Source organism: Parambassis ranga, chromosome 20, assembly GCF_900634625.1.
Source record: "Parambassis ranga chromosome 20, fParRan2.1, whole genome shotgun sequence".
Lineage (NCBI taxonomy): Eukaryota > Metazoa > Chordata > Actinopteri > Ambassidae > Parambassis > Parambassis ranga.
The window spans coordinates 14,271,666-14,294,177 of NC_041040.1; the positions used below are offsets into that span (position 1 = coordinate 14,271,666).

Consider the following 22,512-nt stretch of genomic DNA (forward strand, 5'->3'; position numbering starts at 1 on the left):
GTTTTATAACTTAGAAACCAGAGGGGGATCCTGGTATGATTTCCCCTGACAAAAACTCATCAGAGTGCTGAACGGAAAATATTATTTTCTGCAGTGCGTCTTTCTGTTGACTGCAGTGAATGAGGCATGAATATGAAGCACCTCGGTCGTCATCACTCCATTACCTGCTCTCTGCGATTGTCATTACCGCTCCCTCCCCTGGGAACACACTTTGACTGCAGGGCTATTGTTTGAATTGCATTATGCTATGTCAGGTGTTTCTGTTATTCTTAACACAAAAAGCACTTTAAAATACTCCCAGGACAGACAAGCACAAAACAGAGCATTTAAAATCATATTATGTAACATATATTTATTATGACCTTTACTTGCTGAAATATAATGTTTGATTTCAACTCAGGGATAAATGGAAAATATGTGGAAGGCTGTTCGGCTAACTAATGCTATCAGTCCTCCAGAGTTAATCCCCATAGACCTCTGTGTTAAAACGTCCAGGTTTACAGCAGAAATAAACATGTTTACAGCCTGCTACAAAAAACATCTTTAGTTGCTATAGATAACAGCTGTACATGGTTTCTGGGGAGCTCTATGACCGTGTGTAATTAAGGAAGCAACCACTTCAACTTCACTTCTCTGCCCTTATTTGGATTAACCAGGAGTTAGGGTGCCTGACAATTTGATTTAACAAACCTCAGTAGGAAAAGTAGGAAAAGTAGGAAAGTCATGGCAGTGTATGAAGCTAATGCATCTATGCAGAAACACAATGCAAGTCTTCACACAGGGATGGAGCAGGTGTGGAAATCATTATTCACCAGAATGCACATTAATACAGAATGAAAACCAGGAAACATACATTTTTAATACAAGACCTGAATAAAAAATAAAAGTGTCATGCTCTACTGAAAGTCCTGGAAAGGTAATATTCATCATGACGGTTCCCTGCTGCAAAGACTCATACAGATGATGTTCATTGTGCGCATCTGTCACAGTGGATTGCTTTCCCACAAGAAGAAGCACAATGACAGCTGCAGCCAAAACTTTAGACATCTATGAAGGCTTTGAGGGAAACAAATTAAGGCACTTTTGAAGTCTTCATTTTATCAAATTGAAACTGTCGACTGACTGATGACGGCCCTCTGTTGAGCTGTGCAGTCAGGGGTCTTCAGTTCTGCCTGTTCTTCTGATCCCTATAGCCGCCTGTGGCTGCTTTAAATTGCAGCAAACCAATTTCCTCCCGTATGAAAACATTGCTCGGAGTTTTGAATTGGAAATTAGCAGCAATCTAGTAACAGTGAGAAATGTGTTCCTATATGTGCACTGAAGATAAAAATGGAAAAATAATGTCCCCTGATTGGTAAACAATCACAATGAGCTCATTTAGAAATGAATCTGATTACGGTTCATTTCATCATTTGTGCTGAACCTGAGAGTGGGTTGACAGTGTTTAATGAAATGAGTCCAGAAACCAGATTTATAATGTAGCAGGGTCTTAAAATGACATCACCATCACCTGTAACAACAGTTACAGTGCCTGTAATTGATCATTGGTAATAACAATATTAAGCAATAGAATTGGTCCCTTATTGTGATTAGATTACAGAGATTTATATTCTATACATATCTATAGTTAAGCTAGTTATTCAGCTGTTAGTTCTCCTCCTTTTGTCAAATGATGGATTTTGTGTTTTTGAACTCTCATTTCAACAATGATCTGCAAAAAGACCACATGCAAAACGTGTCCAGCTAGCTGGACGAGCTAATCTCAGATTAAGAAAAACTAAGGATGGACATTTAGCTGGAGAAGTTCAAAGCAGAGCTAAAACAAGTGTGTCATTTTTATAATAATAATAATAAATGTGTTTATATGTTTATTGATCTGTTGAAGACATCTTTAAATGTTATATGGGTGCTGTGGCAGCAGTAATTCTTTACTGGTTGCCTAGCAACTGCTCAGAGTCAAAAATCACTCATCTGTCAACCCTGATGTTAAACTGTCCATCTTTATATAAACATGTTTACAGCCTGCTACAAAAACACGGTTTTTATTGATAATTTAGAGTGATGTTTTTTTATATATTTCAATAAACCAGACTGATAGTTTGACGGCAGCAGTTTGGGCCACCACAATAAGCAGTTGACTTCCAGAGTGGAATAACACAAAACATGCTAAAGTGTAAGTGTGGGCTGACCTCAGTCTTTGGCCTGCAGTCTACCCATGCCTCCGGGTGTGCAGTGTCCATCTGATGGCACCTAGCATTAGCTGCTATAGGTCATTTTCAGTTCCCTGACTGCAGGGCGAAGACAAAGAAAAATAAGCAAAATGAGTTCTTGGCTGCAGTGTCACATGCAACATTTCCCACAATACACTGATGCCACATGATGCCCTGTCCTCTTCTGGTCCTGTTGTATCACAACCGTGGACACCTCTTATAAACTATCTGAAAAAGAACCAGCCACCACAAACGTCTGACAGTCAGTCATCAGCACCAAGAGGCTGCAGTAGACTGAGATGTGACACTCTTAAATCCATTAAATGATGCCAAATCTGTCAGCAGTGGATATGATTTCCCTGAAGACAGATTCAGGTGCCCTTATCCTCATGTTGCAGCAAAAACCCCGTGGTGGCCTCTGAGCCATTTCTGCTACAGATACGTGACAGTCCAGTATCACCAGCTGAGCTGTGCAGCTGTGTAAGAAAGACATTTCACTAACCAGGAGTGGAGTTATTACAGCAGAACCTCTGTAGCTCAGAGATAAACTCAGGCATGCTGCGTAAGTGTAAAATTACAGAGGAAAAAGTAAAAACACTTACAATTTTGAGCCTCAGCTCGTTAAAGGAGTTTTACTCCCTGCCAAAGCAGAATAATTTTTAATGATTTTTAATTAATTGAGCTCCAGACTGGAAAAATGGGAAGCATGACAAGCAGAGTGAATGTAACTACACTCTGTGGATGATTTACTGAATGTCTTCTGTATGAAGGCTGCAAGCTCTGAAAGGGAAACCGCTGAATTTAAAAATGCTAAACATAAGGTGGCTGTGGATTTGTAGGCAGTTTATAGGTGCTTACATCCATGCACAAAGATGGGAAAGATCCACACACGTGCGTACGTGCAGCAGCCGTAGATCAGGGTCACAGTTATCTCACCAGAGCGGAGGGTCCATTAAAGAGGCAATTCCTCTCAAAGATTACTACAGCTACGAGATGCACGATTTATTATGAGGCTTAGAGGGAGAGACTTGAATGTATTGAATTTGTTTTATAACTGTGCCACACATACAAAGTGGAAAGGGATAGACATTCCTCCTCTGCTGCAATCACCATTTAGCATATTTCCTCTGCTGCATGTGCAGCTTCAGCTGAAGAGGATAATGGTATTCCACGGTACGTGGTGCACAATGAAACCATTGGGAAGAAGGAAAAAAAATAATTGACTGATTAGTTTTCCTCTGTATGTTTGGAATATGGGACTGTGAAATGTACAGATTATACAGCCACACGTGCTGCTGTGGTCTACAAATACACACAAATTAAAGGTTAAACGTCAGCAAGAAAGAATCACAGTGAGCCTGAAAGTTTAACATGCATCTCAGTGGATTTTCTAGTTTAAGCAGTTTTCCATCACAGCAGTTTTTTTGTTTTGTTTTTTCTATAAAAAATTTAAACATTTTTAAATGCAGGAGTGTTGCAGCATCATCTAACATGTCTGCAATCCTTTCTGCAGCACTGCACAAGGCCCCGTCATTCCAAAGCGCCTCCTCTCCACATAAACCTGAGCCTCAAAGGTCAGACAGAATCCACCCCGGCTTTGGTTTTATAATTCAGTTTCTGTTTTCTTAACAGTCACTTAATCAAGTTTTAGTTCTGCTGTCTTGCTCTTCACTGGTTTCCACATCCCTTGAGGGGATACACCGTAAAGCTGCTTAAAAAAGATCACTACTGCCCTCTGGTGGATCGAGGTGATACTGGGGTTCACTAACAAGAGGAGGAGGAGGAGGAGGAGAGGTGCAGCTGCAGATACAGGCACAGGGGTTTCCAGATGTTTGGTTGAATTATTCACGGTCTAAGGATCCAGAAAAGTCTCATTTTTGGAGGAATTTTAGAAACATAAATCAATAACTCACCATGTGAATGTCTATATTTACATGCAGAATGATGAGTGATCCCTGATGGGATTTTAATGGATCAGAAATGTGATTATTTATCATTTCCTTCAGTGGAAATGTTCCAATTATGAGAGGCTTATCACCACAAAGGATCAACAATCAATGCTGTGCAAAAGCAGTGTGTGTGTGTGTGTGTGTGTGTGTGTGTGTGTGAAGGAGCCATTGCTGTAACAGACAGCGCACATTGTGTTCTGGCTGTTAATGCACGGGCGCAGAAAAATCTTTTCACACTTGCAGGAAACGCATGCGCATAGAGGAAGCCAACTGGTTTGTGTCAAGTCGAGGCAGACGGATGTGACCGTGCCAAAAATCACCTGTATTCTGGCATTCATGGTGACACAGTGAGTACGCGTTTATATCTATATACAGGCGTCTTAAACTGACTGTAGCTGCTCCTGTTTGTGTTTGTGTGTGATTTTTTTTCTTGTGGAAAATGAGGCGGGTAATTTCAGGATTCAGTGAAAGCTGGAGCATCTTAATCTGGATATTCCAGCAGACAGAAATATTAGGATTCATCTCGAACTGATCGTGCGTATTGTGATTTTTTACTGAAACGTACATATGTGCAGATTTGCTTCATTTTTGGGGGTTAATGGAGAACACAATTCTCTGATTAATGGATGTTAAGATTATCAGCCTTTCCGATCAAATTATTTCATTATGTTTCTATAAATGGCTGCTCGCTGGAGGGTGAGTGCTTTTCTCTTATCGACCATCATGTGCGTGTGTCCTCCTGAGGATGCGACTGATGGATGCGATCGCTGCGGTCCAAGAGTAACGCCTTGTCGCTCTCATTACCGCTCATCCGCTCACACAGGAGAGAGGAGGAGAGAGGAGGAGAGAGGAGGAGATGCTCCTCACATTTGTTTTTTGTTACATTCAGCACATCTGCTGCTTCTGGAGTTGTTTGCGTTGAGATATTTGAAGCTGTAGCGCACGACGCCGTTTACTGAAGCGCAGAAGTTGACCCCGCGCGTTATGATGGTGGAGAAGTCGCGCATTCCCCGAGACACCTCTTCTCCGCCTCAGATGTGCAGTTAATATTTATTCATCAGTCACTGCAGGATTTCAGTATGACGCTGATGGATGTTTCAGTAATCATAATTGCACCGATTTGTTGGATGCTCCTGTTTAATGTGATGATGATCCTCCCCCCTCTCTCTCTCTCTCTCTCTCTCTCCCTCTCTCTCTCTGTGCTCCCCTCTCCTCGCAGTCCATGGGCTCGGAGCGGGTGGAGATGCGTAAGAGACAGATGCAGGTTCATCAGGAAGCAGCTGCCAGTGTCCTCCAAGCGCGCCACAGTATGGGAAACACCCCCACCAACGCCTCAAACGCCTGCTGCTTCTGCTGGTGCTGCTGCTGTAGCTGCTCCTGGTAATAACACTCCACTGATCACTCACACACACACACACAGCAGGGCTGGGAGATGTTTCTCCTACATCTGCTTGTATGTTGTTACCAGTTTGTGAGAAAACAGGGTTAGTTAAAACTCAGTGCTGACCTGATGATGTTCAAGCATTGTGCAGATGGATACGGATGAAACGGCTGAGATGGCATAAAACATCACTTCCATGGACGTAAAACAGGGATTGTTGTGTCTTATTTTGTCATCAAGTCCTTTGTAGTTTTTATGCTGATGTTTTGTTGGAGTCAGACTCTTCATGCAGCAGCAGGAGCCATATGAGCATCTCCAAAGTAAATGTGCATTTGGCACCACCTTTAATTATTAACAATCCTTGATCGATTAGGATCTAATAAAAAAAATAAACTTACCAGTTACCCAGGCATTTGTTAGAGGCTGCAGCAGCCGTCCTCAGGTTGTCCTCATCAGCGAGCTCTTTATGGATTATTGGATCTTCTAGAAGTTAAAATTACGAGCATTCTGTTTCCTTGAGTGTTGTTCCTGTGTGACATCATCCCCTTCAAGATTTCATTTATGCAATTATTTGTCATTTTGTTGACATTTCCCAATGAAGACAAACTGGACAAATATGCTCACATGCTGAATTCAGCTCCTGTGAGTTGTTTATGGGCGTGTTTTTGTCCATCACTGACCTGTGTTGTGGTTTCATCTCGCACTGCACGCATGCACAACACCGCTGCTGTAAAACAACAAACAGGAATTGAAATAAATTGGAACATTAACAACTTCCACAAAGGCAGGACATATGCTCCGCACTGTGTCCCACCTCAGTGGTCCCGGCACCCTCCCTGAAAGAAGCCTCTGGAGGTTTTAACCTGTTTTGGAATTATTGCGTCCTTTCCTCCGAGGACCACCGACCTGTTATGTGCTGAATGCTGCCTGCAGTAATCCACTCCCCTGGGGATGAATAATAACATTTTGTCTGTACATGTTTATGAATTCTATCTAATTGTTGCGTGGCTGCCACATTCCCATATGAGTTGACTCACAGTGGACTCTCACCTGAACCAATTAGTCTGCAGCCAGCTGCTACTTCAGGTATAAGGAACATTTTAATTACACACAGGCGAGCCCCCCAGGACCAGGTGGACAGTTGTCATGATGCTTTACTATTTACGCAAACGCTCTCAGAGGACCGGGCTCAGTGAGCTGTAGATGTTCAGTCCATTCAGAAGCAGAACAAACAGCATACACACTCAGTGCGCTCATTTAATGCAGGAAACACATGTGTGAAGATCATTGATGGATTGTTTATGATAATGTGGCCATAAGTATGTAGACACTGAGTTTACTTATTTGCTTTTGTTGGTGGGGACCTAAGATTCCAACGGAATTTAACCCTTCCTGCACCCAATGATCTGTTTTGTCCATGCAGGGTGTTGTAGATGGTTTCTCACCATTTAACAACAGCAGTAGCCCAGTATTAAGCGGTTTGCAGCCTCCTGTGGTCACTTGCAGGTCAAACCTCATTGCTTTAAACAGGCCAGCTGTGGCCAAACGACATTAAGACTTGGAAATCATCAGCAATAAACCCATTCTGCTGCGTACCTGATATTTTTAGTCAGACAAGTTGACATCAAAAGAATCTGGTGCTATTTTAAATGCTCGCTCCAGTTTCCTGCATGACAGGCTACTTTAAATAACATCTCTCACCTCTAGCTTGTTGTCTTCCAGTTTGACTGTTAGAGGTGAAGATGAAACGGTACAGAGGACCACGTTTGAGCGCAGGACAGAAGGAACCACTAATTGTGAAGAAAGGTAACTGTGACAACATTTTACAGAGGGTTTTATCAAAGAAATAATGAAAAAACATTTCCACTTTTTTTTTACTTTCTACAGCCTGAAGCCTACTCTAGAAGATGTTTGCTCCTGGGCCATCTCATTTGAGAAGGTGATGAAGAGCGCAGTGGGCCGAAGCTGCTTCAGGCAGTTCCTGAGGACAGAGTTCAGCGAGGAGAACATGATGTTCTGGCTCGCCTGCGAGGAGCTCAAAAAGGAGACTAACAAGACCGTGGTGGAGGAGAAAGTCCGCCAAATATACGAGGACTTCATCTCCATCCTTTCACCTAAAGAGGTGAGACACTGAGGCCAAGTGCTTATTTAGAAAGTCTGTATAATGGCTAAAATAGGAGCTCATTTACTGTGAAAATGAATCATCACCTGGTGACCGACACATTCTAATGACTATGGCCTAATCCTCTGGTTTTAGGTTTAAATAATTACTGTATGTTAAATATTTTTATACTGCTGGCAGGTAAACTGTAACAAAATCTAGTATAATCTGCAAATTCATTGATGATGAGAGTGTCATTTTATGCCAAATGCTTTTTTCACAAGGAGTTAATCAGCAGGTTATGTTCACGTTTGTCCACTTACCGGTTAAACTAGAAAAAGTGTGGGAAAAAGTAGCAGGCACAGGAACTGATGACCCACAGTTGAAGTGGAGGTTTATTGAGCCTGAAAACAGACAAATCAACTGTTAAATAAAGCAGCTTATACCTAATTATTATTACTGTAAAAAAACGCATCTACCAAAACATGTTGTGTTTTGTAAGTACACTAACTTTTCTCATGGCTCATTTGTGTTTTAATGAAGGTGCTGACTAAGCTGTCCATTGGTTTCTCAGTTGTCGTTTTCCTCTTCGTATATCCTTAAATATGGCGGCTGTATTACAATACACCATGCTATGATGTAATCTCCCATCCATCATCTGAACCTGCTTCGTCCTGCAGTGCATGGTCATGGGATGTAATCTCCCATTCCCATCCCAAGACTCCTAGCTAATCCAAAATAGGACAATCAGGTGGAGCATTTCATAGCCTAGCAGGTCATGTTATGCTTTGGTAAACAGCTGTTGATGACACCTACCTGTCAACTGTTTGAGTGACAGGTGACATCACAGAAAGGTGCTTGCTGTCACTGTAAAGTTAGACATTGTAATGTAATACAGTGACTGACTCTGGAGAAGACTAGTGGACAATTGAGGAACTGCAGCTACTGATGCACCCAATGATTAAACGTGTTGTTTTCAGTCATTAGCAATCAACCTGTTCTGTTGGAAGTACAACTTTGTATCAGCTATCAGACCACCAGATTAAGCCTCTTTCATCCATCCATTCACTCCACCCTCACTCTTCTGTCTCTCCATCCTCTGCAGGTCAGCTTGGATTCACGCGTAAGAGAAGTGATAAACCGCAACATGCTGGAGCCGACCTCGCAAACGTTCGATGATGCTCAGCAGCAGATCTACACACTGATGCAGAGAGACTCGTACCCCCGCTTCATAAACTCAACCGTGTACATGGACCTGGTGAAGAGCCTGGAGGAGCCTCCCCCTGAGCCATAAGACTCCCCACTGCCACACAATTAAGCTTTCCAGCGCATGCATCCCACCCGAGAGGAGTTCTGTTGTGTTCTTGTTGGGAGCCCTGCTATTTAGAGAAAGACAAGACAGGAAAATGAACACTGCGTCAAACCGGTCTTTATCCAGCTGTAACTGCTGTTTATTCACCCACGATTAGCTTACCAAAACCCTTGGAGCAAACAAGAACAAATGCTAGATTCAGCATCAGTTCGAGAACATATCTATATTTTTATATACTCCCTAGCGCTTGACATTGCACTTTTCTACCTTGTTCAAAGAGGGAAAGCATGTATCTGTGAGCACTGCATTTGTATTTAGGTATATTGTGAGCCTTAATGCATATCCAGTTCTTGTAGAGACTAGTATGTTTTTTTAAGCGGTAAACTTAAGAAGAAGGAAAGTGCCTTGGTATAAGATCTTCTACACGAGCACCTTTGGTCAAACGTGGACGGTGCAACAATGACTTCACACGTTGGTGCTTTCAGCTCTTCTCAAAGATAAAAAGTTTTTACAACCGGACGAGCTGATACCCGGATATAGATCTTGTCTGTGTGTTTCAATACTGTGATACTATTATTATTATTAGTCTTATATTCAATTTAAAAACAGAAACAGGGACAAATTTGAATTCTCACAAATTAAATAAAGCACAATCATATGTTGCCTTTGCTCTCTTGTGTGGTGAACATTCAAAGAAAATTCTAAGTTTAGTTTGTTGCTTATATTCATTAATAGATGATTCATGCTTCAGTTGCATATTAAGCTGCCTGTGTGCTCACTAAATGCTTCATTAAAATAATTTTTTTTAGATTTCACCCTTATGTCTGTAGATTTGTGAAAAATACCACAGCTGTTGTTTTGGCTGTCAACAAATTATAAGCCCTATTATACTAATACTAATATTTACATTAATTTAAAACAGATAAAACTTTAAATGCCTTAATTACCTCAGTTAATTTATTACCGACTAAAAAACTTGTTTCCTCACAACTACATTAGTCAAAAAAACATTTAACAACAGGCCATTTATTGTGAGAGAGTATGTATTAAACCATAAAGTATAGCCCTAAATATTTATAATACATACGCTTCCTGCAAGAAATGGCTTGTCTTTATGGCAAACAGCTTTACAATCAAGCAACCTATGTTACTCTACTGTAACACTGAGGGCGTGTGTGTTGGCTTCAGGTCAGGATGCAGCATTGTTTTCAGTTTCCAGGCTAGCAGCCCTGTCTGTGTTGTCTGTCTATGAGTAGCAGCGTTGGGTTTTCTTGTCAAGTAAGTCAGTGGTCCTCGAGTACCCGGAGCCTCACTGGAGCCAAAACGGACTCTGATGGTGCCGAGTGGGTAAGCGGACACACTCCAGTTCACTCAGTGATGGGAGGAAGCTGCTTCTCTATGAAACGCTTGATGTCCACTATTTCCTGCAGGAGCAAACAAAACCAACGTCAGACTGAGCGACAACGAGAGCTGCGGAGTCAAATGTAATTTTTCATCTGACTGACTTCGGGACAGGCGCTGTGAGGTAGACCCCGGTATGACTTGAAGGTGATGTTGGCAGGATTGATGAGGCCTTTCATCCTCTCTGCTGTCTGGCTACCGAACATAAAGGGGACCAGGGGGTCGGCGTCCCCGTGGCACTGGAGGACGTGCATGTCCTTGTTAGCACAGTTGGCAGATGCCTGAGAATAGAAAAGATTAGGATTATTGTTATCATCTGATTATAACAGATTATGAGCTGGCTATGGGATATCCCTACGGTCTAATTCAATTAAAAGAAATGGTTTGCAAAAAAACATGAACACCGAGATTAAGTTAAAAACTGGCAGACAGGATGAGACACTTCAACTTTCAGGTGGACAATTCTTCAGAATATGTGCTGAACTACTCAAGAATGAGCATGAAAAAGAATCTAGAGTGGAAGGAGCAGGCTGGTCTGCAGCTTGTCTTCTTCTCTACCTGAGGGAAGGACTTGCGGAGAGGAAGCCAGCAGCTCAGAGCGACCACTCCAGCCAGCTTCTGCTGAGTTGTCAGAGCTGTGTAGAGAGACAATGCGCCACCCTGTAAAAACAAACCACACAGTTTTACACTCTATACATATTATTTACACATCTGAATCACATCAACAAATAATGTTGGTCATTTCCACTGTATGATACAATAAAAAAACAGCTCTTTTTCTTTTCTAAATCTAATCTGGAATTATGTCTGTATACATATTATTAGCAGACTTACAGCTGCACCCGCGCTGATTCTGAACATTTCAAACTTACTTATGTGTTGATAGGAGTGAAAACATGATAGGTGACCTGCAGCAGGCTTATTTAAACTTCTTCCTGTTTACATTCTACATCAGCTGGTTGATTAGCTGAAGCATCCAGAAAGCCAAACAGTAAATTCATACAACAAAACTGAAACAGTTCAATTTATGTGCTTAACGTGTGGTTAGATTTAAATAGATTTTTTTACTCCTGAGTTTAAAAATGCAACCCTTAACTATCAACAACACTCATTTTATTGATTTGTATTAACTGAGAACATCGCCCACAGAGCTCTGTAATAGAAGGCATAAAATTAGTTTTCCTCACAGCACAGTGCCCGCTGGAATAAACTGCCAAACCTTCTGTGTTCTTATTGTGAAGAGCTCTGCTTCTGTATCTGTTTAATCTACATGATGTATCCTGTGAATCAAAGAACAAACTGCTGTTACAAAACATCTTCACACATGCCACACCAACCTGTGAAAATCCACCCAGGATAATTCTGTGGGACGGTATCCCATTCTTCACTTCCTGGTCTATCAAGGCTTTAACTGCAGCGAAAGGCAAGAAAACCCTTAAAGTCAAAGCTACCATTTGCTAACATACGTACAAAGATTTAAAATCCATTTTATACTTACTGTTCTCTGACGCTCTCTTAATACCAGTCTCATCTTCATCTGCATCTGGGCTCAACCCGTAAATATCAAACCTGTAAATCAGGAGAGTAAAAGCAAAGCTCACCGTGTGTGTCACACCCACACAGTCTGCTGACATATGCTCACAAACGGTGACACTTACCAAGAAGGCATAGACATCCTCATGTTCAAAGAGACAGGCATGGTGGGACTGCAATAAGTGGAGAAAAACAACAGCACAATTTGACTTCACCTTACAAAAGATGAATGATGCTGCATGAATAAATAACAGGTGTAGACGTGTTTATGCCTGACAGACCAGACTGAGAGTCAGACAGTGTTGGGCTGTAGTCTGGGAAGTGTGTCTACAGACACTTCCAAATCAGGCTGAAGAAGTACCGGTATGTTCAGTCTTCTGCTATTGTTGAGTAATGTATTACAGTATTCAGAGCAGGGGAAGATAGAAACAAGATGCAACCTGCATCTCTACAAATCCAAGCTGTTTACATTTTTCCTTTTGAATACAGCGTACTGGCACCTACTGGCATTGGGGGGGATATGTTCTTTTAGGCAAACTGGCCAGTGGTGAAGTCTTAATAATAATAATAATAATAATTGAAACCTTTATTAGTCCCACAATGAGGAAATTGCTCAAGGCAGCCCAGCAAAGAGCGCCATACACCAGTGAGTACACTGGAGGCTATGCAGGTAAAGTGTCTTGCCCAAGGACACACACCAGTGACTAGTGAGGAGTTGGGATCGAACCACCAACCTTCCGATTACGGGACAACCCTGCTATACCGCTGCGCCACTGCTGCCTTTGGAGTGTCAAAGGCCTTTGGAGTGTCTTTGGAGTGTCTTTGGAGTGTCTTTGGAGTGTCTTTGAGTGCAGCTTTAATGCCCCCAAACCAAGTTTGATGTGTAATGACATAACGTCAGCACCTCCACAGCCTTCCCCCATGTAGTGTCACTCCGCTGTAAACACTTACGCGTGTGGACAGATGTATTTCACATGTGGCATCCTGATGCCCGCCAAAGCTTCTGCCCAGCCATGCCTGTCATTCAACCACAAGCAAAGCAGGTAAACACAGTCACATGGTTAGAAAATAAAGATGAGAATCAGAACAGAGCTGAAATACAGATATCTGTACATACCCAGTGTCACCAAGGCCATGCAGGAATATAACCTGTATAACAAAAACAGACACTTATTCTGCTTTATGGTTATTTCGAATCTGCCTGTGGACTAACTTGAAATAAATTGTGATTAACACTGATGTCTTGTTAACTCACCGCCGCAGTGGCTTTCCGGGCAGCAGGCACAATGGCAGGTAAAGGCGCTGACATGTTATTGCCGCACATACAGCGCTGAGGCAGCTGATATGTCGGAAGAAGTTAGCTCCTGTTAGCTAATAACGATATCCCCGGTTGTCAATCTGTGTCGATACTGGTGCAACTCAGGCCACCGACCATGAAACAGCTGAAGGACAAATGCCAGCCGAAGATATGAGCCACAGCACCGCCGCCCCCTGTTACCGCCGGCAGCTGTTGAATTTGTTTGTTTGTTTACTTTGTTTTTTTGGAAGTTAAATTATGTGGGGGAAAAAAAAATAAACCACCGGGCTCACACTAACCGAGAGCACACTACTCACCATGAGCTGAACCGTCACGCTGCCTAGCCCCGCCTTCCCTGTGATGTGATTGGCTTCCGTCACGGGTCGTTCCTAAATGCCGATCAGCCATTGGCTAAGTGACATGCCAATAAGCACTGCTTTAATAAGTTAAATCCTCAGCAAGCACATTTCACAACATCGGTAACAACATTACTAAACAATGTCAGTGTTAAATTAGAAATTAAATGCTAAACACATGTTTTAAACATTTACTAATAAATAACATAATCATTTTTATTTATTTTTTATCTTGTAATTGCTTCCTGATTACAATGTAATTACATTTTCTTTTTTCACTTTGACAAATACTTAAAATACCCCACATATCAGCAGTTTATGTAGTAAATTTCGACTTCAGTGCTTTTAGTTTGAAACGTCACGGGGACACGAAGTAGTACTTCCGCTGTGCTGCCTGTCACGTGACCGGTGTGTCCTTGGTTTGCTAACTTTGACATGTGAGTAACAGAAAGATGTCTTTCACCAAAACACCGGGTGGAAAAGCTTTAGATGTTTTGCACAATCTGCCGCGGTTATCTTTAGTAAACCTGCGACCTGAACCGGGAGCCAAGAAGTCGGTAAGTGTTAACGTGTCATCTTTTTTTGTAGCAGCAGACTTTAGCTAGCAAAGCTAGTTAGCTCGTTAGCTACTGTAAGTCAGTGGAGATGGATGCTACCATGTTGACAGTTGTTTCAGGCATTGATGTGCTAACAAGCTAAAGAAATGTTAATGTTCCTGTGTTGCAGGAAAAACGGCGGGGCAGAGGGCAGCATGGTGGCAACAGAAGCGGCCGAGGACACAAGGGAGAACGGCAGAGAGGAACCCGACCTCGGCTGGGGTTCGAGGGGGGTCAGACTCCCTTCTATTTGGTAGTTCCAAAATATGGATTTAATGAAGGACACAGGTACAAACTGTTTACAATATGAAACTAACCACTGGGTGTTTGTACAATAAAACAGTGTAAAGCTTAAATGTTGTTGGTAATTACAACACATACCTGTACAGATGAAGAAAAACCTCCATGCAGTATCAGTGTTGGAGTAAATAAATATTGCATTCATTCTGTAGTCAGTTTTAAAGTAATATTAACCACTGCCAAGCTTGTTCATTTATTTGCATCTTCTGCTTTTCTTTAGTCGCCGTCCACAGTACCACCCTCTGTCCCTGAAACGTCTGCAGTACCTGATCGATCTGGGACGTGTTGACCCAACCCAGCCCATAGACCTGACTCAGCTTGTCAATGCCAGAGGAGTCACAGTCCAGCCTCTGAAGAAAGACTATGGAGTACAGCTTGTTGATGAGGTAAATGCTGCTTAAAACTGATTTCATATTTATACTTTAAGACAAATTGTATAAGTGTACATGTATGGGTATTAAATGTGAAGAGAATCAGGAAGAAGGTAAAGAAAGAAATAGGATTAGAGAATGAGAGCATGTTGTTTTGTGCACATGTGAATGTTTTGATTCAGAAATATACTGCGATTGATTTGACTTCGCCATGAAAAATAGATATTGTTTACAGTCTACTCATTTCTTCCTGTTCTTTGTTTTTATCTTGTGTTCTCATAGTGTAATTTAGTCTCACCAGAAATAACAATAACTGAGTTGGATCAACTCATACCAGCAGGTGGCACCATATGACAGTGTTGTCACAGATCAACATGCTGACCTTTGTGCTTCCCCCTGCATGTTCTGTTCCAGGGTGCCGACATTTTTGCAGCCAAAATCAACATTGAGGTTCAGAGAGCATCTGAAGGAGCCATAGCTGCTATTGAAAGGAATGGAGGCATCATCACGACCAGTTTCTACGACCCTCTGAGTCTTGGTAACTAACAAACAATCACACTTACACTCCTCATTATCTCTCTTAGCCTAAAACACATCATAACTCTGCGTTATTATGCATTTCAGGCTAAAGGTTTGATTTGTTTTGTCTGTTTTTGCAGAGATTCTCATCAAGCCCGTCCCATTCTTCATGCGAGGACAGCCAATCCCAAAGCGAATGTTGCCGGGCGAGGACATGGTTCCATATTACACGAATGCTGAGAACAGGGGTTACTTAGCAGACCCGGAAAAGATCCAGCAGGCCCGGCAAGTACTGGCACAGAAGTACGGTTATATTTTGCCAGACATTTCAAAGGATGAACTGTATCACATGCTGGCCATGAGAAAGGATGTTCGACAGATCTTCTTCGGCCTTTCTCCAGGCTGGGTCGTTAACATGGCCGAGAAGAAAATCCTAAAACCAACTGATGAGAAGCTGCTGAAATATTATAGCTCGTAGGTGTTGATGGACGTTGTGTCACAGTAAATGGCTGAAAAAAAAACACAGCCTTTCATTTTGTATATGTGTGTTGTCATTAAACATAATCTTCAAAACTACATGTTGCAGCTGCTTTATGATGTGTTTCTGAGTGAGTCACGCCGGATAGTCTCGTGTCCGAGCACAACTGGCCCGTGCTACATGATGGAAGGAACGTGAACTGTAACAGGTGAGGGGGAAATAAGGAAAATAAGATAACTCAAAGAATGAAAACAGGAAACAGATGCCTGGTGATGTGTGTTACTTGTGAAATGGGTTGCCCAGGCCCTAGAAGGGGAGTTTGAAATTAGTCATAGGCAGCTGTATCCTGGTGTGGACGTTCAAAAGATCTCTCTGTCCCCATCCCCCCACCCCCTACCCCAGAATACAATCACAGACAAACACATATGTACAACAGACATAAAAATACCAGGAAGACATGTTTGTGATCTTGTGGTATAATGTTATAAAATTAACTGAGAGTTCAATCCAGAGGTTGTTTATGACACTTACACCCAGATTGCAGCCTCATCCCTGTTAGGAGTTCTCTTGTGTTTGAGCTGTTACGCTCATGTTTATTTTTTGAAGTCCAAATGGCACACTATCTATAAATAACTTGGTATTTTACGCACATATTGTCCTAAGAGGACGCTGCCATAGAATTTCTGCTGGTATAAAAACACTTTATCAAAGGAAGCATATGTTTGTGAGTGTGTGCAGAACTGCAAGCATTGTGTTTCTCTAAAATCCCCACTGCCACGTCTCAATTATGCAACACGAGAGAGAAGTGAAGCACTAAAGGGTGAGATAAATTCATTACATACACAGTTTTTAAGGTAAAATCCCTCAAATGTTCTTAAGTGCTGTGACCTGTGAGTCAAAGGTTTCACTTTGATGACTGCCTGTGGTGTTTTCCTGAATCTCAAGTATCTCAATAAGCTCCACAAGTGGTGGATACGTACACGGCCGGCCCTGCCAGGAAAACCAGCCCAAATCCTTACAGCATAATACTTTAAATAAATCACGCCACAGGAAAGAAACAGCACAATCATTGTTTATGGCAGAACTACGGCGCTTATCTTCAAAGCAGCAGATCCTTTTGAATTTGTGTCAGGTCTCAGACGAGCAGCAGCAGAGAGAAGAGAGGAGCGAGAGGCACAGACATCAAACTCTTTTCCATTAAAACGGAATTTCTCTGTTAAATTCACTTTGGCTAAAAAGATTTATTCCAGGCAGACATTTTCTGTGTCTGTGGTTTCTTCTCCAAATAATCTAATGTCTGAGTAGTTCACACTGTTTAATTAAACATTCAGGCAGATCTGCCTCCATGAATGAGCCGTTTAGGACAGACACAGGTATCACAGTGTCTCACAGGTCTCGGGCCAGTTCCAGTTAATAATGAGGGCTAATTACAGCTAAATGTCTGCAGAGGACAGCAGACGTGTGGCAGAGGTCTGTGATCATGATCAGACTTATTGCATTGAATCCTGAGGATCTAGATGTGGATGTTGTCTGCACAATATGAGACCCTGCAGATAAAAGTCTTATCACATTCCTTCATTTGCAAAGAATAGAGCTGTATTTGCAGCATCAGTGGAGCTCTGCCTCATTAGACCGTCTCAGTGTGAGCAGCTCTGCATGATAGACAAATGAAATAAAATTAGAAAACAGTCTGATCCCAGTTCAAAGGGGGAAGAGGAGCCTGGAGATTTATTGGGTAGTTTCTCACATAAATCTAAATTCTGAGGCACGCTGGGTGAAAAAGAAGAATCGTGTTAATTATTTTTAACTATTGATCAGCTGTTTGCTCCACATGTTATATGATGTCACTAAATTTCCAAATCCATGTGACTCAGAGGAGGAAGTCATTTATATACATTTTAAATCATACAAGGATACTGAGAAAGTTTTACAGACATCGTTACTCACTTTTAATTACTATTAATCTGACTGACTTACTTCTTAATTTGATATCATTATTTAATTATATCTTTGGAGGTTTTGATTTTAATGTGCCAAAAGTCAGGTTCTTTAATTGATTTATTTAATTGAAGATAAAGTCCCAAAAGAGTTAACAATATTTTTTATTTTTTGCTTTTTCTCAGAAGTCTGACCTTTGAATTCTGAGTCTGTCTCAAACTCCTGACTTTTTATTCGAATTCACTCCATATTTTGACTTTTTTGTCAGAACTTTTTAAGGTTTTTTTCCCCTTTTTTCACATAAGACAGAAAATAAAAGTCGGTAAAAGGTCACAGTAACAACTTTCAACATTGGTTGGACTGTCTGCATAAAATGACTTGAAGAGATTTAAAATGATCACAGCTTCTACTTCAGCTCCTTTTCCTGTTTCTGTGCTGCAGCCTGAACATCGTCTCACCTGGGCTCATATAAGTTTTGAGTGTTTGAAGTCTGGCTGAGCCCACGCTTTATCTCTGCAGAGAAGGTGGAGGCGTCATTGTGTTCTGTTAATGAGGCTACATTAAGCCTGTCTACTCCAGGGGGCATGTAATCCTCTCAGCTGGCCCTGACGTAGGGCCGGGCAGGGCACTGTTTACATGTGGGAGTGTGGAGACCAGCACTCTGGGGCCTCGGCCTTCACTGTTGAATCTGCAAATGTTAGGAGGTGGAGGGTGGAGGTGCATAGAATGGTGTCTGAGGTTTGACAGAGTATATCTTGATGCTGGCCTGCTGTGCCCATACAATACATCACAATGCAATACAGTCACTCGCTGCGAAGATGAGACAACAGTATGATATCCTCTTCACACCTTCCAGCTCTGAGACAATGCAGCTCTTTATGAATGAGGCACTGTAAGGAAAGTCAGTGGGATGGCACTGAGGTCAAGCTGGAATACAGTGCTTCATTATGAGAGGTCAGGACGCTCTGCAGTCCTTTGAGATCAGGTCTATATGGAGTCTCCATGCCAACAAATATCCACAGCAGACGAAGAGATGAAAAAAGTGTTTTGTGGTTTCTTCATTGACAGAAAAATCATAATCCACACATGAGAAGTTGCTCCAAATGTCCCCCCATATCCATCCACGTCCTCCTGTCGCTCTGCTGTGAGGGATCCCTGCAGGTCCTGCAGCTCTACCTGTGCCAGCCTGCTCATCACTGAGCCGCACTGAGGAGGCACAGGACTGTCCCATATATGAGTGCAGTCCAACAACAATGGCACATTGTGATCAGAACAATCCCCATTCAGACAGCACAGTGCCCACTCAGCTGCTGCTCTCTGTTTGGCTATGGGACAATGCACTGATCGGCTCCTCATTGATTAGGATTCATTCACAGGGTCAGAGTAAAGTTACACAGTTTATTCCAACAAATCACTAAAATAACTTTTCTTACATCAAGCCACACACACACACACACACCACACACAATATGTGTAATATTTGGCCGCCTCATATCTCAGAAGGTCAGCCGAAACTAACGTTATTGTATTCACGCTGCGTCGTTCAAGCTAATTGATTAAATCCATTAGCGCTTTTCACAGCAGCGCATTGGAGCGTGCGTCACGTTTAACACCGTGGATGTGGATTCAACCTCTAATTCTGACAACCTGTGAACACACACACACACACAACTAAAGTTTTTTTTTGGCTGAATAATCCAGTTTTAAATATTCCCCCTGATTTAAAAAAAAATCAATGCTGATGATCTAGTTTTCATGTTATCAGCTGACACAAAGAAGGTTTGGTTGTCGCGAAAAGAACACGGCTTAATCTCTTCTCTTATTGAATTGACACAGTATTGATTACAGGCCTGATTCTGCGAGGCTGAAACAAAAAAAAGAGGACCCGTGTTTTCTGAAAGATGTATATTCAGATCAAAGAATTTACAACAGAAAGAGGCCTTCATTAGACCGGGACAAAGCCGCGCAGGTGCAGCTCTCACTGCAGCCTGTCCGTGTATTGCAGCTCGCCGCTGTCAGCGTAATGGCAGCTATTGTGTGTGTAACGATGCCAAAGACAGATATTCATTGAAACCATAGAGGGAAGCGAGCACCTGTAATGACATCCTGCGCTAGTGGAGTGGGATCACACGCCTGCAGAGTTTCTGTCACTGAGACACGGATACACAACATTTCAATTATTCATAATACTGAACACGGATCATCACTCTTATATAGCCTCTGTAATTATGTGTAATATGTAAAAGAATTTAAATGATCTGAATTCTAAGAGGAATTAGAGGTTTTGTTAAATACATTGATTTTTTTTACACTAAGAATTGTGAGTTTTGGTCAGATAAATGAATGATTTGTTGTTTGTTTTTCAGAATTCAGAATCCTTTTTTATATTTTTAAGTTTAAAATTGAATTTTAGAAATTAAAAACAAACTTTCACTTTTCACAAGTCAAATATCAAACATCTTTCCCTTCAGATAATAAATGCATCATTTATCTGCAATAACACTGAAATAAATGTTCAGAAAATCAGTTACTTTGCTCATTCTTTTGTTACACAAGTATAATTCCCACTATTGAGTGAATTCTATTTTTTATTTAGGGACCATTTCTTTTGATGTGCATGAATAAAAAAAGAATATTTGATATAATAAGATTCACTCCTCCTCTCCTCATGTGAGGCTGAAGAACAAACTGTCTGCAGCCCTGCTGCTGCAGTTTCTACGAGTCTCAATCTACTCATTTCAATACACTTCCTTTAAAAGCCTATTTCATGTCCATCCTTTAAACTGATACATGTTATTTTGAGTTTTGCTGTCTCAAAGGTGAGCTCATCACGGGCCTATCAGTTGTCTTTTTTTTGTCTCGTGTAAATATTTGTGCGTGGTAATCGTGTAATAAACACGCCTTGATCATGTTTGTTTCAGTGCTGTAAATTGTACTTTGATAAAGACAGTGGACGGCTGATAAGAGATGAGAGCCACAATGTAATTAGTAACCAGCCTTACACGCTGAAAACTTTGATGTCCACCCATCAATCCTCTCTATTGATTCCACTTCTCTCCAACCGGTAAATGTGTAATTTGGTTTTCCTGATGCAGTTATAACATCTTTTCTCCTCAACATGTTTATTAGACACAATAACTGATTATAAAAGTATGAGAAGTGTCCTGTATTTGTTTGTCTTAGCTATTAAGAGGAAATAATGAAATAAAAATGGAACTAAAGTCAACAATGAATGTGTATTTAGCATAATTCGGGGGGAGGACAATAAGCTTTCATGATGACATATCAGCCTAGTTGTGATCTGACTGAGGACTCACATCTGAAGTTTCGTGAGATGGTTGACTGGGGCGTCAGCTGGACCTATCACCGACCTGAGAAAACACCTGGAATTCACACCTTAAATCCACTCCTCCTGGCCTCCTATTGGTGGAGCGGGCACATATATCCGTCACTGCGCATCACCGGGAGTATGACAGCGGCCCGCAGCTCAGCCAAAAACACCATCATCCACCATCTGCATTCATGCGTTTCAGTCACGACTCGGCCGCTTTCCAGCTTTACGCAAACGGCGCCATGTTTGACAGCGAAGACTCGGGCTCCGCAGACGGAGAGCAGATGACCGAGGTGCGCTCCACGAGCTCAGGAGCCTCCAGCCCTCTGTCCGTGCACTCGGACTCCAGCTGCACCAGCCCCGAGGCCAAGCCTGCCCCAACGCAGCAGAGGGTCAGGAGGCCCCTGAACGCCTTCATCATCTGGACCAAAGAGGAGCGCAGGCGGCTTGCGCAGCTCAACCCAAACTTGGAGAATACGGATCTGAGCAAAATACTGGGTAAGACCAACCGCTTAAAGATTTAAAGTCATCTTAATTCATTCAGGAGGTTGAAGCCAGACATCTGGACCTGTAGAGTTGTCTTGAAGACATTTGGCAGCTTCATGAACATGCCTCACTTTAACCCTGTGAATGAACAAGGATGACAAAGTCATCTTAACTTAGTAAAACAACTTTATTTTCTTACTTTCATTCAAGTAACAGCTCAATAACATATATAGAAAATAGTAAACCAGCCAATGTTCAGATCATTAACCTCCTGTGCTCCCTCAGGTAAAACCTGGAAGGCTATGTCCTTGGCCGAGAAGCGTCCATACATGCAGGAGGCCGAGCGTCTGAGGGTCCAGCACACCATCGACTACCCAAACTACAAGTACAGGCCGCGGCGCAGGAAGCAGCTGAAGAAGAGCTCCAAGCTGCAGCCTGCAGAACCAGCTCTACCCTCCCTCTGCAGCCCAGGCTTCAACATGTCCTACAACCTCACCTACCTTCTCCAGAACCAGCAGCACACCTTCCAAAACACCATCCCAACCTCCCCGGCTAACATCATTCCTCTGCACAGCAGCTACACAAACACTCCTGTTTATCCAGACCCCACAGCAGCAGACACTTTCTCAGACAGTCCTGTCATGTACTCACACCCTCCCGTGTGTCCTGCAGAGTCTCAGGTCTTCTTTGGCACTCAGCACATGCAGCACAGTTTCTCCAGCGGTGTGGATCACTTTATGGAACAGACAGACTTCAGGGGCTTTGGGGGCCTGCAGTGCCCTGCTGGACCATCCCTGGAGTTTTATTTAGAGCAGGTCCAGCTGGACATGCTGTACGACCTGGACCGCAGCGAGTTTGAACAGTACCTGGTTCCGAGCCCTCACAGACAAGAGTCAGTGGCCCCCAGCAGCTACCATCAGCAGGGCAGCCACAGAGAGGGCCTCTCACTCTGA

At 42.3% G+C, this 22,512-nt stretch overlaps 4 protein-coding genes across 4 annotated transcripts; 3 read left to right on the plus strand and 1 right to left on the minus strand.

Moving 5' to 3' along the window:
* Window positions 1–4,401: 4,401 nt before the first annotated feature.
* Window positions 4,402–9,566, plus strand: LOC114453498 (regulator of G-protein signaling 20-like). The gene is made up of 5 exons (XM_028433423.1): window positions 4,402–4,506; window positions 5,379–5,539; window positions 7,263–7,346; window positions 7,428–7,662; window positions 8,747–9,566. Exons 2-5 carry the CDS (start codon window positions 5,382–5,384, stop codon window positions 8,933–8,935), a joined length of 666 nt encoding a protein of 221 aa, XP_028289224.1. The 5' UTR covers window positions 4,402–4,506; window positions 5,379–5,381; the 3' UTR covers window positions 8,936–9,566.
* A 330-nt stretch (window positions 9,567–9,896) lies between these two features.
* On the minus strand, window positions 9,897–13,555 carry LOC114453497 (acyl-protein thioesterase 1). The gene is made up of 10 exons (XM_028433422.1): window positions 13,502–13,555; window positions 13,143–13,394; window positions 13,005–13,036; window positions 12,839–12,904; window positions 12,013–12,060; window positions 11,853–11,923; window positions 11,692–11,765; window positions 10,913–11,014; window positions 10,459–10,635; window positions 9,897–10,377 (listed from the first exon to the last, which is right to left on the minus strand). The coding sequence occupies exons 2-10, from the start codon at window positions 13,209–13,211 to the stop codon at window positions 10,321–10,323; spliced, it is 696 nt and encodes a 231-aa protein (XP_028289223.1). The 5' UTR covers window positions 13,212–13,394; window positions 13,502–13,555; the 3' UTR covers window positions 9,897–10,320.
* Window positions 13,556–13,915: 360 nt separating this feature from the next.
* Window positions 13,916–15,902, plus strand: mrpl15 (mitochondrial ribosomal protein L15). The gene is made up of 5 exons (XM_028433217.1): window positions 13,916–14,097; window positions 14,267–14,424; window positions 14,657–14,822; window positions 15,222–15,345; window positions 15,467–15,902. The coding sequence occupies exons 1-5, from the start codon at window positions 13,993–13,995 to the stop codon at window positions 15,802–15,804; spliced, it is 891 nt and encodes a 296-aa protein (XP_028289018.1). The 5' UTR covers window positions 13,916–13,992; the 3' UTR covers window positions 15,805–15,902.
* Window positions 15,903–21,240: 5,338 nt separating this feature from the next.
* On the plus strand, window positions 21,241–22,512 carry sox32 (SRY-box transcription factor 32). Its single transcript, XM_028433314.1, has 2 exons — window positions 21,241–21,571; window positions 21,845–22,512. The coding sequence occupies exons 1-2, from the start codon at window positions 21,265–21,267 to the stop codon at window positions 22,510–22,512; spliced, it is 975 nt and encodes a 324-aa protein (XP_028289115.1). The 5' UTR covers window positions 21,241–21,264.

Excerpts from the sequence above, each read along its gene's own strand:
- LOC114453498 (XM_028433423.1), top strand. The coding sequence starts at position 5,382 with ATGGGCTCGGAGCGGGTGGAGATGCGTAAGAGACAGATGCAGGTTCAT. Across the intron at positions 5,540-7,262 it reads TGCTGCTGTAGCTGCTCCTG|TTTGACTGTTAGAGGTGAAG; the intron begins GTAATAACACTC and ends GTTGTCTTCCAG. Across the intron at positions 7,663-8,746 it reads CCATCCTTTCACCTAAAGAG|GTCAGCTTGGATTCACGCGT; the intron begins GTGAGACACTGA and ends CATCCTCTGCAG.
- LOC114453497 (XM_028433422.1), bottom strand. The coding sequence starts at position 13,211 with ATGTGCGGCAATAACATGTCAGCGCCTTTACCTGCCATTGTGCCTGCT. Across the intron at positions 12,061-12,838 it reads AAATACATCTGTCCACACGC|TCCCACCATGCCTGTCTCTT; the intron begins GTAAGTGTTTAC and ends CACTTATTGCAG. Across the intron at positions 10,636-10,912 it reads TCCGCAAGTCCTTCCCTCAG|GCATCTGCCAACTGTGCTAA; the intron begins GTAGAGAAGAAG and ends TTCTATTCTCAG.
- mrpl15 (XM_028433217.1), top strand. The coding sequence starts at position 13,993 with ATGTCTTTCACCAAAACACCGGGTGGAAAAGCTTTAGATGTTTTGCAC. Across the intron at positions 14,098-14,266 it reads AACCGGGAGCCAAGAAGTCG|GAAAAACGGCGGGGCAGAGG; the intron begins GTAAGTGTTAAC and ends CCTGTGTTGCAG. Across the intron at positions 14,425-14,656 it reads GGATTTAATGAAGGACACAG|TCGCCGTCCACAGTACCACC; the intron begins GTACAAACTGTT and ends GCTTTTCTTTAG.
- sox32 (XM_028433314.1), top strand. The coding sequence starts at position 21,265 with ATGCGTTTCAGTCACGACTCGGCCGCTTTCCAGCTTTACGCAAACGGC. Across the intron at positions 21,572-21,844 it reads GGATCTGAGCAAAATACTGG|GTAAAACCTGGAAGGCTATG; the intron begins GTAAGACCAACC and ends GTGCTCCCTCAG.